The following is a 17,370-nucleotide window of genomic DNA, read 5'->3' on the forward strand; positions in this document are numbered from 1 at the left end:
AAAGGTGTTCAGCTCCTTTTCTTCGCAAAACAGAAAGGAGAATTCTACTGCCTGAGGGTTATAATCCCCAAGTGCGGCCGAAGGCCGCCTACGCAGAAAGGTGTTCTCTGCAAAATGTGTTCAGCCCCCCCTTCTTCGGCAACACAGAAATAATAATTCTACTAAGTAAAAATTCATATTATAATATTATTCAAAATGCCAGTCTGGTAGCACTAAGTTGTATGTTATTTTGCTATCTTATTCATCGTTTATATGAAAACTTTAACAATAAATTATATAAGAACTATAGGGTTGCTAGAAAAAAGGGGGGTAGTTTTGAAATCAGGGGGTCCTATTCTACCCCCTCTCATCACCCCTTTTTCTAGAATTTGCCGTCCGTCTACTAAAATTTTCCCAAAAAAGTTCATAAAATATGGTTTTCATGATTGATTTTACAAACGCATATCATTACCAAGGGTCGATTTTTCAATGCCAACGTTCTGGCCACAAACGTGCACCCACTTTTCACGAAAATTTGGGCCTTTTGCCAGACAAACGCACAAACTTATTCCAATCGCAAAGCACTTCTTTTCTTATCATAAATTTATAATAAATCAAAATTAAAATGAAAATTGCTGATATCGCATCCCGAAGCCATAGAGACGATGTAAACAAAAGGGAAAAACAAAAAACGCTACGAAAACTTTTTTATGAAATTCGATTATAAATACAACGATGGCGGATTGCGTGATCAGTAATCGTTTTGATTTGATTTTCTTCCATTTTTTCTCTTACGTCCTCACTCGTTAAATTTCCGTTGCGAATAAGGCGATATCAAACCGAAAGTATACTATAGGTAGTACTCATTTGAAATATCGCCGTACAAGTATCGGGTACCCATTATTATCGCGATAGAAAGGCTCGATATTCCAAATATCGATACCAAATTTAAGAAATTAACAGCCTTATACCATTTTCCCACCGCATCCAGAATTACTTTGTTCGCTCCCCCAATTACGATCGCGAATTACCCCATTCCCACGGGCACATTCTTAATTTGATTGGGAAAATTTTAGTAGACGGACCGCAATTTCTAGAAAAAGGGGGGATGAGGGGGGTAGAATAGGACCCCCTGATTTCAAAAATACCCCCCTTTTTTCTAGCAACCCTATGGTTGTTATATAATTTTTTGTTAAAGTTTAAACGATGAATATGTTAGCAAAATAACATTAAACTTGGTGCTGCCAGACTGGAATTTTGAATAATAAAAGCGGATTTTTAATTCGGAATTTTCACTTAGTAGAATTCTCCTCTCTGCTAGGAATGTTCGATATCCTATCGATTTTGCTGAATATCGATATTTCATGGCACGATAATCGATTTTTTGAAGCCTTATTTCAAGGTCGATATATCGAAGACATCGATACTTTACCCGCAATATCGATATTTAAGTTGAAATTTATTTTTGATCTACAAAAAAGTGTATGGGAAAATACTAAAGTAGGTTTAATGAACAGATTGTGTGATTTATTTAGCTCTTAGGTTTGACAAACCGCTTGAGTCGACCAGCATGCCGTTTTAATCCTCAGTAAATATACAAGATGGAAATAACACAATTTGTTGAGTTCATAACCAGGTCTAATATTCTATTCAATTGGGAGTAGGATTCTCAAGACCTATTTTTCCGATATCGATATTGTTCAGCCCGGTATATCACCATATCGATTTTACATGCAATGAATTAAATCGGTTCGTGATATCGATACTTTCTTAAATATCGAACATTCCTACTTTCTGGGTAGGAGGCATTCGGCCGCGCTTTAAGCTGATGCCACAAAACTTTTGCTTCGCTTTACGTGACAGATTCGCTTTGACAGATAAGATGAATTATATGAAAATGCACAAAGCATAGATCGTTGAAGCTGCAGCGCGAAGCGAACAGATGGTTAACTCCCATCTTTTTGCGCGCTTTGACAATCAGCCGGTTGTATATTTATTTTGGTTCGTCCAATTAGAGTTTTCATGCAGAAACATAAAACTTAATTACATTGCTAATAATTTTAAAGCAAAATATATAAAATTCACAGGAATTTTGACGAGTAAAAAAGCAGTACAAAATGGTTTTCTTGTCGTTCATTGTGGCATACCTTTTGCGTCTGGCGCTTTGCTGGCAAAGTTATAAATGTCACGCAAAACTACAAATTTTTTCTCTGGCATCAGCTTTAGAATTATAACCCTTACCAAAAAGAATTCTCCTTTTGGTGTGCACCATCTGGGTCTACCGCCCCAGTGATGTAGTCTTGGGAAATGATAAGGTAACTAGAATTCTCTTTCTGTGTGGTAAACCTGGGGCTGCCGCACCAGTGATGTCTATTATGGTTATGATCAGGACTAAGACCCCTATCGATCCCAATATAAATTTTTCCAATCAGAGAAATGTACGTATTAAGCATTGCCTTCTTTGTATGTATTGTTTTGTATAATATGGCAACACATGTTATGTGTCAGTTTGCAACCATGTGTTATGGGTGCAATTCAATGTAATTTAGAAGTCAATAAAAGTTGAACTAAAGTGGTTTATATACAAGATAAAATAAAATAAAAGTGTGTAAAGTATTAAGTACAGTGTTATGTGCATTAATATATATGAAAGTATGTGACAAATGCACTTTTTGTTAAGGAAATCAAGTGGAACGACTTAAGAAATTTTAACAACAAATAACTTATAAACAATGATATTGTTTATAATTTTTAGGTATACATGGTTTAGAGGATACCACCCTTATCATCCTGACCTAGTTTCATTTGTTAATTCCACCTGGTTTTCTTAAAACACAAGGTGCGGCTGACTACTAAAGCCCACCCATTTGATTCGACAGTTATATGTCTGTGTTTTGGTTTTGTTTTTCTTCGCTGCAAAATTGTTTGCAAAACGTAGGTTCTTCGTAAAAATTATACGGCTTTCCCACGGCACCCCCAATTACGTAATTCGCTCTCTAAATCGTAATTCGCACTCCATTTACCCTTCGAGTTACGTAATTCGCAATACACAATTTTGAGAGCGAATTACCTCATTTGTTGGTAATTCAGATCCAAGTACCATTCGAATTACGAACAAATCGGTGTCGTCTCTAATTTTTATCGGAAATTTATCGAATTAGTTCACAAATCAAAACATTCAAATTTTTGAGTACGGAAAGTTAAGTTTATCAATAGGGGTGCAAAGCCCTTGCATGGTGCACAGATTGCACGGATTGCACGGTAAAAACCGGTTTTCGTATGGGACAGCTTTGCAAACCGTGCAATCCGTGCACCGTGCAAGGGCTTTGCAAGACTCAGAGAATGCCCCTAATGTGCGTATCGCTAATTTAGTACAGAAACTTATACATTTTTAGGAAGAACCTACATTTTGCATCAATTTTGCAGCGAAAAAAAAAAACAAAAACAATACACAGAGAGAGAGAACTGTCAAATCGGATTAAGAATGTGCCCGTGGAAATAGGGTAATTCGCGATTATAATTTGGGGAGCGAACAAAGCAATTCTGGATGGCGTGGGAAAATGGTATTATACTGTATCACGAACGATATGAACATACGTCTGCAGACGACAACATTTCTGAATGCGATTTTATTTCTCTATTGCCTTCGTCTTGCCTTTCATATATGTATTACGTTGCAATGGGCTCGGTTGCGTTTAAACCGGCTAGAGTAATGTCGCCGGACTAATTTTTGAAGAATTCCCCTGCAGACGAATAAATTATTAAAAATTACTTCAAAAATAATATTAACAAAACTTCAAATACTTCGTTCGGTATCGAAATTCAAATACTTCGTATCGTATCGAAATTCGTGTCCCTAATAAGGCGATTTTACCATACACAACGCCGGAGGTTTGATCAAACCTCAACTTGGTGGCCAGAAAATCAAAAAAATAAAATTTTTGTTAAAATTTCCCCCAAGTGGCATGGAAAACCTTCTAACACCCCAATACACAACACAAATAGCTTAAAGCAAAATGATATTTCGCTTGGTATCTTGTGTGGTGTATTTCGCTTTTGAATGACACTATGCATAGTGTCAAGGTAGCAACATATGCTTTTTGTATTAAAAAACGAAAGCTATACATTTTTTCTTTACAAATTTTTAAGTCAAAAGCTACAAATAATGGCATAGTAACATATTGGATATCTCAGTTCTATCGACTTAGTGTATGGTGTCAAGTTAGCACTACATACCATTTTTTCTTAAAAAACGAGAGCTACAAATTTTTTCTTTCCACAACAAATTTACAACAACAACACTACAATTAATGCCGTAGTTAACTATTCCAATTTCGAAAAGTGTAGTGCTAACTTGACACACGTTATATAATTAGTGTATGTAGGTAACACAGGGCAACACCGATTTTGATGCGGCAAATGCTAAAGCTGTTTTTGATAGGCTTTTTTGTGCTGATTAAGAATCCGTAAGTATAAAGTTTCCATCAGCTCCAGATTTTGAGAAAAACGTGGCGAAAGTGTCTAAAAATCGGGTTTTTTGCAATATTTGAGAAGCTCTAGCAATGAAACAAAAGGTGATAGAACCTTCCACTTAGGCATAAATTAAAGCTAGCACTACAGACTACTATCCTTGAATGTACTATTTTTGCACCTTGCCCTGATGGTCCCCTATACTCATTTACTTTTTATTGTCTAACAATAAAATAAAAAATACTAGAAAATTATGCAATTGATAAAAAATAATGGTGCAAAAATCAGTGTTAGCTGTTCATTAAATGACTATAGGTACGGTGACCATATTTATGAGAGCCGAATACGGGGTAAAAAATTATTTTGCACAACGGCTTACAGATCTTAAAGTCTTATTCAATGATTCTAGATGTATTAACTCTGAAAGAGTATCCTTTTAGTATCATCACAAATTTGTAGGATAATTTTCTCGATATTTTTACCCCGTAAAATTTGTTTAAAAAGATGCGTTAAATTTTAGTATAATAAAGTGCTATTTTATGTCGCTAAGGCTTGCGATTAATTTTTGGCAATATTTTTTTTGTTGACGCATTTTTGCATACAAAGTATGTTTGACCGTTTTTTTTTTAAACAGAAGCAAATGAGCAGCACTATCCAGTCGCACTTTATTATACTCAGTTTTATTGAGTTACAAAACTGCTAACCAAATTTGTTTCTAGGACTCTAATAAAAAGTTTGAAATTGTGGTGAAACACACAAAGTTTGGTATTATATGGTTTCTGTTAGGAAAAGAGCTTTACTTTCATAAAATAAATAATAAACTAAGGAGAAATAACTAAAACTTATTATTATTATTAAACTTAATCAAGTCCCAATTTCTATTTTGGTCACTGTATGTATTCCTCGATTCGAATCACAGGCAAACAGATTAGAAAATAATAACTGTTTATGGAGAAAATTACGACCATATACCAACATCACTTAAAACTCGTTCAAAACACCGAATACGGGACAAATACAGGACATTAAAAGAAATACAGAACATTTGGCGTCCCGTATAAAATAAATAAATTACCTGGTCATTGGGTCCAAAAATAGGACTGTCCCGTATTATACAGGACGGATGGTCAACGTAACTATAGGTGACCTTAGGGTCAAGGTGGAGGAATGGTATTTTCAGAGATTGAAGTCAGAAGTCCAAACCTTCATTTAAGCCTAAGTGGAAGGTACTATCACCTTTTGCTTAATTGCGTTAAGTACTCAAACTTCCTAAAATCAGTTATTCCTGTTCAAAATAGTGAATGGATTATAAGTGACCATCAAGCAAAGGTGCGGGAATTTTCAAGGACAGTATTCGAGATTTTTAGCTTTAATCAAAGCCTAAGTGGAAGGTTCTTCCACCCTTTGTTTCTTTGCTAGAGCTTCTCAAATATTTAAAAAAAAACGCGATTTTTTGACACTTTGGCCTCGTTTTTCTTAAAATCTGGAGCTGGTGGAAACTTTATTCTTACGGACTCGTAAGCAGCACACAAAAGTTCGGCAAAAAAATCGTTAACAATTGCTGCATCAAATGTTTTCCCATTTTAGTTGGCCTGTGTTATAAGTATTGTTAAATAGTCAATCCCCGCATGTTTGCGCCGCCTTCAAACACCTTTCGAACTGTAAAACAATGACTCGATTCTATTCTACGCATATCTATAATACGGGTATCGGCGCCACCTATCGGAAAAATTAAAACTTTGTGCACTCCATCTTCTAAACACCTTTCCAAAAAAGCAGCACCCATTCGAATCGGTTATGAAACAGGGGAAAATTCTTCCCAATTGCTTCATGCTCCCAATGAATTTCACAATTATCCGAAATTTTCCAAGCATTCGTCGAAAAAAATTAAAATTTTTCGCGTTCTTCCGAATTTTTCCGAGAGTTTTCCCCTTAGAATTTTCTATTTTTCCGATCGAATGCCATTCCGAAGGAATTGCACACAAAATTCCATTAAAAAAAAATCAATTTTCGATTTTTCCAATTTCCCCACTTTCCCTGAGTGTTTCCCAAAATTTTCTTTCGTAAAAACCTTGGCAATAAAAAAAATAAAATCTAATCCTCTTCGAAACTATGCACTTTTAAATTTTTCTTGCTTCCTCTATCAAAATATAAATTTTCATAAAAAGTGGACTTATCAAATGTTCACTGTAAGCTAACGATATGTAAACTGTTTTTAATCCAACAGCAGGGATTACAAGCCATTGGCGGCTGTGCCGTAAACAAGCCTACGTATATTTTTTATTTCAATCATATTTCCATTGTATGTCAAACTCATTTTTCGAATTCCACTTGGTTTTAAAAAAACTGCATTGGCAAATTTTACTCAAAGATTGATGCATCTTTTTCAATTTCAGACTGATTTATGCGGAATTAAATGGCGTAAATTCGTTAACGGTGAAAGAGTAAATGCGTCCAGTGATCCATTGGATGATCCCATCCTGCGCTCCTATTCACGATGTATGCAAGCTGACATTCTCTGTGTGTGGCGGCGCATACAGTCCACCAAGCAGGAGAATTCGGATCCTAATGCGCTTTTTGAGATTAGCTCGTCGAAAGTGCATCCGCCACTTTCGTTGGCCGCCGCCAAAGAATTATGGATATTTTGGTATGGAGAAGAGCCAGATCTAGGCGAATTGGTAGATGCGGAATTGTTGAAAGTAGCCGGTAAGTAATAGAACTATTTATCAATGTATATTTTATAATAAAAATTCCATAATTTGGGTATTCTATGAGTGAGTGAACCTTTGTGTCCAATTATAAAGTTACTTTTTAAATATATACTTCTATGCAGTTAAATCAGTACTCAATACACTAAGTTAACGTAATTTAGGAAGGAAAAATTAGTTATATTATTTTTCACTCCGGATAAATTAAAAGCTCGAACCTTTGAAAACTAATTGAATGTGAATATATATTTAAATATAGTATGCTGCAAAACCAAGTGTTTATAAAATTATTATTATTTTTTTTTTGAAGTGGTTCACAACCGTCTCGACTTTCCTTCGTCCCAACGCATTACCATTGCATCTAAGAAAATTGAGCATTTTATTTATACTAGGAGTGCCAGTTACTGTCGAAATTCGACCGTTCTCCCCTTCCCCTAACTTAACAAAGTTCGATATCTCGACTAATTTCGATAACTGTGCGTTTCAAGGCACGATAATTTTGGATAACTCCAAAATGTATAGGTATATCTCTATATACATCGGTAACTAGAAAAACTTTGGATACCTCTATAAATTTGGATAACTAGGTTAATTTTAATACCTCCATATTTTTCGAAAGCTGCCGACTAATTTCTCTGGAAGCAGTGATAACATGATGAACTTATATAACCTTGAAATTTCGATAACTCTATACATTTTGAAAACTTCAAAAATTTCGATTCGATGATTAATGTATCGATCATTATGTCTATAAAATATTGATTATTATACCGATAACAATGTCGAATATTATATCGATGACAAAATCGATTATTCTGTCGATAACAATATCGATCTTCATCCTCGTCTTTTTCGTCATATTTATCTTTATTTTTTGCATATTCCCTTTCACCTTTACCTTAAAGTGTTTCAGTTACTCTAATTCTTATGTAGTTTTGCCTTATTTTTTATCTTAATCGTTATCATTTATTTCTCCATCATCACATTTATCTTTATTACAAAGTTTAATTTTAAATACGATGTAAACCAAATGCGAAAACAGTTCAAATTATACAGGTTGCAACAACAACTATACACAAATACGCAAATTTTCAAACGACGATTTCGGCTGTAATTTTCAACAAATTTTGAAACCATAAAAGCTATGCTCATCTACAGAAAAATACCTTTCCAATGGTGTTATTGGTTTTACATTGGTTTAGCATTTACAAGTTTTTTTAGACAAAAAAATATACACATTGCCACACATTTAGTATATTCAAGGCTTTTCTTCGCGAAAATCGAATGAAAATGCTGCCAGAAAACTTCAAAATGCATCTTGTGGTTCAGTGTTACTACAACTATACAGATTAAAGTTTTATGAGTTAGAAACCCGAAAGGATAAAATAGTCAAAGATTCAAAGTACAAATTTTTCATATAATGAAACTAGTTCATAGTTTTTCTCTTTTTACTTGTAATATAAACATTTCTAAAATAAATGTATTTTTTGATTGTTCTTCGTATTTTCTGCCCTTTTAGTGCCTTATTTTGGTTTTTTTTTTTGCAATACCTAGTGCCTTTTCCTGCCTTTTTCGCTATTTTGTTTTGCCTTTTTTTGCCTTTTTTGTAACACCTAGTGCCTTTTCCAGCCTATTTCGTTATTTTATTTTGCCTTTTTTATAGGTTTTTAGCTCCTAAAAATCCGTTCCCTGGTTATTACTTTGAGGTTTTTTCTGAAACTTCATAACTAGAGATTATATTTTTACCATATACGCGGGAATGCTGAAAAGTTTTGAGTCTATGGTAATAAAAAAGCTGATAGATATAGGCGATTCCACCGTCACGGGTTGGACGTTTGTACAGACAATATTTTCCCTCTTGTTTAAATTTAAGTATAAAGTACTCAACAATTGCACATTTTGATAAAGCTACACCTAATTGACTATTATGTATATGAGTTATTACAAAATACGAAAAAATTCCAGCTTACTTTTATATGGAAATACGGAAACTCTGCGAATTTATTTCACTTTTCTGTGTGAACTTGATGTCTTATAATAAAACAAAGAACCAGGAATACAAACAAAGCAAAAACCACAAAAAAATGATGACTTTATTACACAAAAAATCCGAAATTCCACTGCCACCGGTGGGGCAACGTTTGTCACGGGTAGGACACGTATGAATTTTTATATGAAAGGGAGGTTTTAGTGTGGTCCATATATACAGATTAGTTATTAAAAAATATAAGAAGCCAAGTAGGGGTTAAATTCACTCACGTTTTATCTTAGGATGGTGCCTTTTACTTATATAGAAGAAAATGCTTAGCACCGTCAGCCAAAAAAATTATTAAAAATGAACGCGATTTCCTAGCGTCTTGAAATTTTCACTTTTACCTACTTAAATTTAATGGACTATAAAACTGCATCCATAAAAATTCTGAGCAAAAAGTTTAAAATTTTTTGGTGTAATTGTTAAAGTTTGTTGAATTTATGTGGTTCTGGTTAGGTTATGTGCCAGACTTTTATAAAAAAAAAAAAAACTAAACATTAGATTAACAGAATAAGAAACCAAAACTGGTCAAACTGTAACTTAACTTAATCAGCTGACCACAAGGGTATATAGATAATGGACGAGTCCGCGCATCCCTCCCTCCTCCTCTGCGTCCACCTTAACAAACAAATAAAGGTTATCAGCCCTGTAAACCTACCTCTGATAACTGTCCCGCGGATAGCTGTCACGGGTGGGACATGCCTCTCTGTTGAATTATTCTTATCTAACCACGTGAAAACGACGGTGAATATTTGCAATGAATTTCTAACATTATGTAACAAACACGAAACACAACCTCAACTTCTGCAATTAAATATAACAACTTTTAGCTTTTTTTGTCACTGGTGGGACAAGACCAATACTGCTTAATAATAACTAATAGTATAGATAAAGCAGTCATACATTTTAATATAAATATAACACAATTTTATTAAAAGCAGATACTATATATTTTTCTTACCAAACGCTTGAATTATGAATCGCAAATTATTTGACAGTGCATTCAATACAACCTACTTTAAACTCAATCAAAAAATTTACTTAGAACTTGATTTCAAAACGTAGAAAAAGTAATAAAAATGCATTTAAAGCTTTAATTTGTTATTTTTTGGTTAATTCCAGATTTTTTCAAATATCTTATCCACACGTTTGTTAGTTTTATAAAGAAAATAATTTTTGCACTGAGGTCCACTTTCCCATGGAACCTCCCATACAAATTTTATTTTTATATATAATCTACCTCTACTTCGGTGCACTTCTTATATTTATCATGACGGGGTTTTAACCCATTGGAAAAGTATTCACCGTCTTTGTCTTCGAAATGCTCGTCTACAGCAGCCTTCATTTATTTTCCATTCGAAAATCTTCGTCCTCGGAGGTTTTTCTTCAAATTGGAGAACAGTAATCAATGGGGCCAGGTCTAGATTGCATGGTGGGTGGTTGATTTCTTCAAATTCAGTCTCGGCCAGGACCCGTCTTGCAACTCCCGCAGGGGGAACGGGTGAATTGTCTTGCAAAAAACGTTTGTCAACAATGTGACTTAATAGTCTCCGTTCATTGTATTTTTTTTTAGGAAGATAGTCGATGAACAGAATACCTTCACAAACCCAAAAAACAGTGGCCATGGGCTTGGATCCTGATCTTTCCACTTTGAATGTCCGTGGTGGCTTTTCTTCCTTTTCTATCCACTACATATACCCTGGATCATACTGCCGGAAACGCGTTTCTTCTACAGAGACAATGTAAGAAAAATCTCGAGTGAGCATTTTCGACATCCATCGCGTCGTCGATTCTTTCTTTGCTAATGCCTATGGTTTCAGCTATCTGTCACAACTTGATTCGCCGACCCTCTGGAACAAGTTTTTTGACTTCATCTTCCAGAAAATCCCTGCCATGCTTGATTCTGGGCGCCAATGTTTGATGGTAGCAAATGAAGGTCCAGACCTCCCATACACTGCAGACATTTCTTTTAATATTTCTGTCGGCGTTTTGTTCTTGTAAAAAATTTGAACGGCTCGTAGAGGTCCTTCCCTATTCTGACGGACCTGGTGGTATTACTAAACGTCATTCTAAACAGTCGTATTAGTTTCAAGGGATACCAAATTCAGGCATCGCGGCATAAATTCAACTTCTATTCATGCCACGAAAGCGGATTTGAAAACCACACTGATCAATCAATCACTGAGGATCAATCATTTCGTTGACGACGGGCTTCAGCCTTTCACACAATACGCTTGATAAGACCTTGTATCCTATTCTTAGAAGACTGATCCCGCGGTATTCGCGGGCATGCGTTCATCTGACAATATTATGACATCGGTCGCCATGGTGTGATTACATGAGTTCGCACTGGTCTTGAAACCTTTCGCAAGACGCCTAACTCTCTGGTAACATTTTCGAGCGTTTTAGTTTTTTAATTTTTTGGTGCACCAGAACCAGAAACTTCATCCTTTAATATCCTTGGAAACTTCCAATATTTATTTTTGAAAAAAATATATGTCAAGGACTAATAAGTAATGTGGTAATACATCCTCGAATTTCGTCCTTCTAACTTTATTAGTTTTAGATAAAAAAAATTTACACTTCTCTTTATAGGATATTGATAGTTACAATATACATAAATGAAGATACTGGAATGATTACACTGTACAGCACTCGACAGGGTATGGGACCAGTCCAATTTTTTTAGGAGATTGAGTCATAGGTAAAAAAGTGATTTCACCATTTTTCGAAGTTAGCCTCCGAAATCGAGATATGGGTCTTCGAAGTTCGAAATAGGACCTTTGGTAAAAAATTATTTTTTATGATTATATGTAAATAACTAAAAAACTTAAAATGTAGACGTAGTCCGCCATTTGCTCTTATTTAAATGGTATATAACTATTTTACAGGTGCTATAAGGGGTCAAAGGTGGGGTCTTCGACAAAACTAAAAACCTTATATTTCAAACAATTTTGAATTGATTTTTTTAAAATTTGAGAAAAAACATTTAAAAGGCAAAAATAAATTTTTTTATTAAAAAAAATGTTTTAAACAAAAAAATTACTAACCGATTTTTAAAAAATGTATATCGTTGTAAACGCAATCAAACCTGCTTTCTTCTGATATGCGTATTTGTATTACAAAACAATTAAAGTATTTAAATCGTACATAATACGGTCAGTTTGTTCTTTTAGAGCGCATACATGGTTTCATAATAATGATTCCAGTATCTTCATTTATGTATATTGTAACTATCAATCTATATATATATATAAATGTGAACCGCGACACGGAATCGCACGAAACTCCAAAGATATTCAAGGAGAGAGTTTTAAAAGGACATTTTCAATACTTATTCGTTCCGGTGCACGCAAAAATTAAATTTTTTTCAATTCTACAGAATTTTTCCTTTTAATTGATACCCATATTGTTACTCTACAATGCACCGAATCTTTTGAGAAATTTTTTTATTCAATCAAATTCTAGGAACTTCAAAGTAATTATAAAAAAAAACGTCTGACGTCAGAGAGAAAAACAAGAAAAGCAGTTTTACTATATTTGGCCCCCAGTTTTCTGAAATGGCTCCAATGACATGGCTGCCTTAACCCTCTCAGTACAAAAAATCAGCCGTTGAAGTTAAAAATCTGAAGATAAAGCTCTTAATTTTACCGTTATTCAGCGTCCATTATATTGGACAGATTTGTACACTGGGAAGTGATGTCAATAATTTTTCTTTTTATCTTTTACAAAATATATTTCAAAACTGGGAATAACATTTAAAATTTTTTTCGGATCTCAATTCCCCCGAAAAATAGTTAATTTTTTTTTATATATTACCTATATATATTACCGCCTATGAGAGATGCCCGCTTATAGGAATTTCGTAAGAAATAAAATAAAAATTCATACTTAAAAAATTCAAATTGCGGGTTTCTAAATAATATTTAGTCTTCAATAGGCAGAAACAGGGAGAATTAAAAATAAATTCAAATTTATTGCGTTTTCTTTCTTAACGACAAATCTCATTGCCCATTGGCAACGAAAAGGTAACACTTTCTAGAAAAGATAATATTTTTTAATATGGGCTATGTTCTTGTGTACATATACCGTGTTTTGTAACATTCGACATCCGTTTTCTGAGACGACGATATGTACAGTATCGGTCATATCTATAGCACGCCATTTCAAAGTGATATTGTGTGCCACTTATGTTTATTTATTAATTTTTAAGAATTTTCAATTAAAATATGGTTCATTTTCAGACAAGATTTTTGTAACTTTTGAAGGAGACGTAGTTGGTGTTATTAGTTTTGATTTTCCATATTTTTACATTTAATATCTCTTGACGTTAATGAGAAAATTTACTTTCCATTCCGTATACATTTGTCGTAAGTAGCGTTTACTCACCGCTTTGTTTTGTCCACAGAACATACGACAATAGTAAAGTATCTATTTCAACGACGATGGTATAATTTGATGAAAAAACAGACATATTTATTAAATAATGATTACTTATTAGAAAAAACATAACAAAAACATAATCATGTATTTAATAAAAAAAATCTGTACATCTCTTATGCTGTAAATATGTTACGAACATACGTTTTCTTTATATAAAATCAAAAAACAATACTTAAATTCAGTCTTTTGTACATTTTTATCTCTTTCATTTCATTGGAGACTCAGTGCAAGCTAAAATTTAAAAATTTAAAATTTTAAAATTAGTTACTTAGTTTAATTTTCAATTTTATTTGTATCGTTATAGTAGAGGACCATCCAATTGTCGTAAGTTCAAAGTTTTGCGATACATACGACAAATGTTTTATGATTAAAAAAAGATTACATTTGTATGGTAATTTGTCGTATGTGCCACATACGACAAACGTTTTATGTTTAAAAAAAAGGTACGTTTGTATGGGAATTTGTCGTATGTGACGCATTTTCAGCACATACAACAAAAGGCATACCCAACCATTAATATTATGTAACATACGACAAAATGCGCACGAAATATCTCAAAAACTAATGGAGATATAAAAAAATGGATTGCAGAAATCGAAAGAGCATGTCCAACTTAGTAAATCTGCATCAAAATCCCAAAATCGTGATTTTGCACATTCGTCATCCGTTTTCTGAGGCGACGATATGTAGAAGCGCAAGAGTCAATATTTGACTGAAAACAAAAGAAAATTGACCGCTTGTTAGAGCTTCGCGTCCGCTTATGGAAGAGTTTTTTTCATAACTGGACATTTTTGAGTGTCCGCGTCCGTTTATCGGAAAGTCCGTGTATGGGAGAGCATTTTGTATGGAAAAAAAAAAACAAAAATTGTTCGTTCCCAAGAATGTGTCCGCTTATTAGAGCGTCCGTCTATGCGACCTTTCACTTTTTAAGAAATATTTTTCGGTGAGTACATTAGGTGATTTAGGTAAAAAATGGAATATTTAGTAATTTTAAATTTTTTTTATTTAGTACATACTTAAATTAAAAAATTGGAACATTGTATTTAAGAGTAATTTTGCTGCTTTTTAGGGCTACAGGCTGTTTCCTAACGGGTCGTAAATCAAACCTGCGCCTTTAAATAATTACTCGCTCAAGGCGTCAAACTTGAAAAACATGAAACTTTACAAAATTGTAAATTCTTTTCGATTGACGCTGCACCAGTTGGACTTCGGGCATTCGCAAAAGCTCCGCATTGATTATTGCGAATACGAAAGCGAATGCGAATATTCGCAACAACCCTGCTTGCCGCTATTGTTAAAAAACACGGCCAACTCCATACCGAAAATAAAGTAAAAGAAATTCGGTAAAAAAGAATAATATACTTTTCTCGAAACAACTGTTATTTTAAAAACAAGTAATTTTTAGCAAAAACCGACTAAAAATGTATATATTTATATATATATGTGTATATATTTCATGATCCCATGATCCAGTGATCCGATCTAAACCAGATTAGGGTGGGACCCCCTCTGAGACACTACCTTTCCGATTATCGAAATTGTGTAAATTAACATTGTAGAAATTTTAAAGTTCAATTTACTCGTATTGTTGCACGGTTAGCAAGGCCGCGAAACACTTTCTCTACTCCTATTTCAGTGAAATATTCTTTTTGTAAAAATATAATGCAAACAAACAAAAATCCTCAAAAGTAATGCATTCATGGGAAAAACGAAAAAGTTGAATGTCCGAAATGTGTGATGAAAGAATGATGGCAGCGGGGTAAAAAGGAAGAAAGTGAGGTACAAAGCGGATAAAGCGCAGAGCAGGTGATGATTGCATATACATACTTATGCACATGCATACATATATAGCTATATGTATGCATGTATATCTGAACATACCTATGTATATATTCATGTGTGCGTACATGTGAGATGTATGTATGTACATTCATATCTACATACATGCATATGTATGTACGTATGTACTATGTGATTGTGCGTGACTGGCTTAACACTCAGGCGGTGCAAGGCTGTGGAATTTCGAAATGTTTTGTTTTTAATTTCCTGTGAGCACTTCTCATGTCATTCAGATGTGCTCTCTCATGTATGCCTATGTGTTATGTACATATGTACATAGGTCAGTACATATGTATGTATGTATGCACACACATGCCTACATGGTCTCTTGCTTATCATTTAACTAGCTTCTAATTCTTTTCACGCATCAGAAATTGGAATTTAACAAACATTTGACCAACTTGGCTATTTGCTGGACGGCCTTGCTATTATACTACTTAGTAATGGTCTTAACAAATCCGTAGATCTTGCGGCACACTGCACATATGCCGGTTGGCATGCGCCATTTATCCGCCCGCCCGTATGAAAATTGGCAACGACGCATCAAGTGGGTTTTAATACCAGTTGTGTGATAGACGTCACAATCTGATTTTTATACTCGTATACCCCACAGTTTGTGGCGTAAAACAGCTGTCGTGTAAATGCTAATGTGGTTGTAGGTACCGCGCTCTCTTTAAATTTGCCTACGTAATTCATACATACCTACATACATATGTATGTACATATCTACATGCTTAGTCATTTTGAGTTCTCTCTTCGCGCAGCTACGATGTTTAATGTTTACGTTCGCTTCGGTTGCTGGTGGCTCTTTGACTCTTCTTCTCGGAGTGTTGAGTCAATATTTTTTTCTCCCTTTATACATAAACGTATTCGTATTCTTCTCTGTGGTATGCGCAAAATAACAATAGCAGAACCTGTTTGGTCGCGATTAGAGGGTTTGCCATGGGAAAGTCACAATGTGCACACAAACATATATGAATGCTTCACATGTCAAATCGATTAACTCCATTAACAAAAAGTTGGGAGATGCCATCAAAAAATACAAAATATTTTTTACAATTCGCTTATAATATAAATTATAAGATAAGGAATTTTCTTATAAAATAGTATACATATTATTAAAAGTTATTGTAAATATAATAAGTTATGACCTTACCAAGTGCTTTGACACTTAGGATTTTTCAAAAAGGGGAGTTAATCGATTTGACAATTAATCCATTCATATGTGTTTTAGTAGCTGTTGCATACTTAACTACTGTGAACTATTATTTCTCATACAAACAGTTGCGGATGAGATATTCCTCAGAAGTTGCGAATGAATGTCGAATTCAAAAACACGTAAGCAGGTTTACTGCAGTGCGTTAACAATTTGTTTCGCAATTTCACTTAATCTCACAACTCCGCAGGCAACCATGGACTGCCGACCGACTGTTATTTTGACAGATAGTTGCGAGCAATATTGTGTGTGGGCACTTTGATATCTTGATATAAGCGTTTGCCACATGACGCCACCAGAAAACATTCTTTCTATTTCAGCGCTGGGAAATATTGAAATCCTCAAAAAACTGGCTGAATAATTTCCGAAAACGTAATCATAAATAATCCAATAGGCTACAGCTTCTTATTTTGAGTTAATATCACATTTTCGTCGATGTTACCAACAATGCGCTTTCTTTCAAATGGTCCTTTTCACACTAGAATGACTACAATGGCAGCAACGCTGGGCCTCGTCTTCCTCTGGGCACCGGACTTTCCGTCTCATTCCGAGCATCAAAGCTTGGCTAAACAGATCGCTTGGCGAAGGTGATTTTTATATTACTCAATTACTTAGTGGCCATGGCTGCTTTCGACAGTACCTGCACTATTATGGTCACGATGACTCGATGGCATGTAGTACAT

General features: G+C 34.3%; 1 protein-coding gene across 1 annotated transcript in view; it reads left to right on the plus strand.

Moving 5' to 3' along the window:
* Positions 1–17,370, plus strand: part of LOC118746092 (mediator of RNA polymerase II transcription subunit 13-like) — a 74,527-nt gene that overhangs the window by 1,253 nt on the left and 55,904 nt on the right. The window contains exon 2 of the mRNA XM_036479855.1: positions 6,846–7,155. Within this exon, the coding sequence (XP_036335748.1) occupies positions 6,951–7,155 (205 nt within the window). The 5' untranslated portion in view covers positions 6,846–6,950. The remainder of the gene's footprint in view (positions 1–6,845; positions 7,156–17,370) is intronic.

The sequence above is a fragment of the Rhagoletis pomonella genome, unplaced genomic scaffold, assembly GCF_013731165.1.
Source record: "Rhagoletis pomonella isolate Grant_MI unplaced genomic scaffold, Rhpom_1.0 Rhpom_scaffold_00010, whole genome shotgun sequence".
NCBI classification, from domain to species: domain Eukaryota; kingdom Metazoa; phylum Arthropoda; class Insecta; order Diptera; family Tephritidae; genus Rhagoletis; species Rhagoletis pomonella.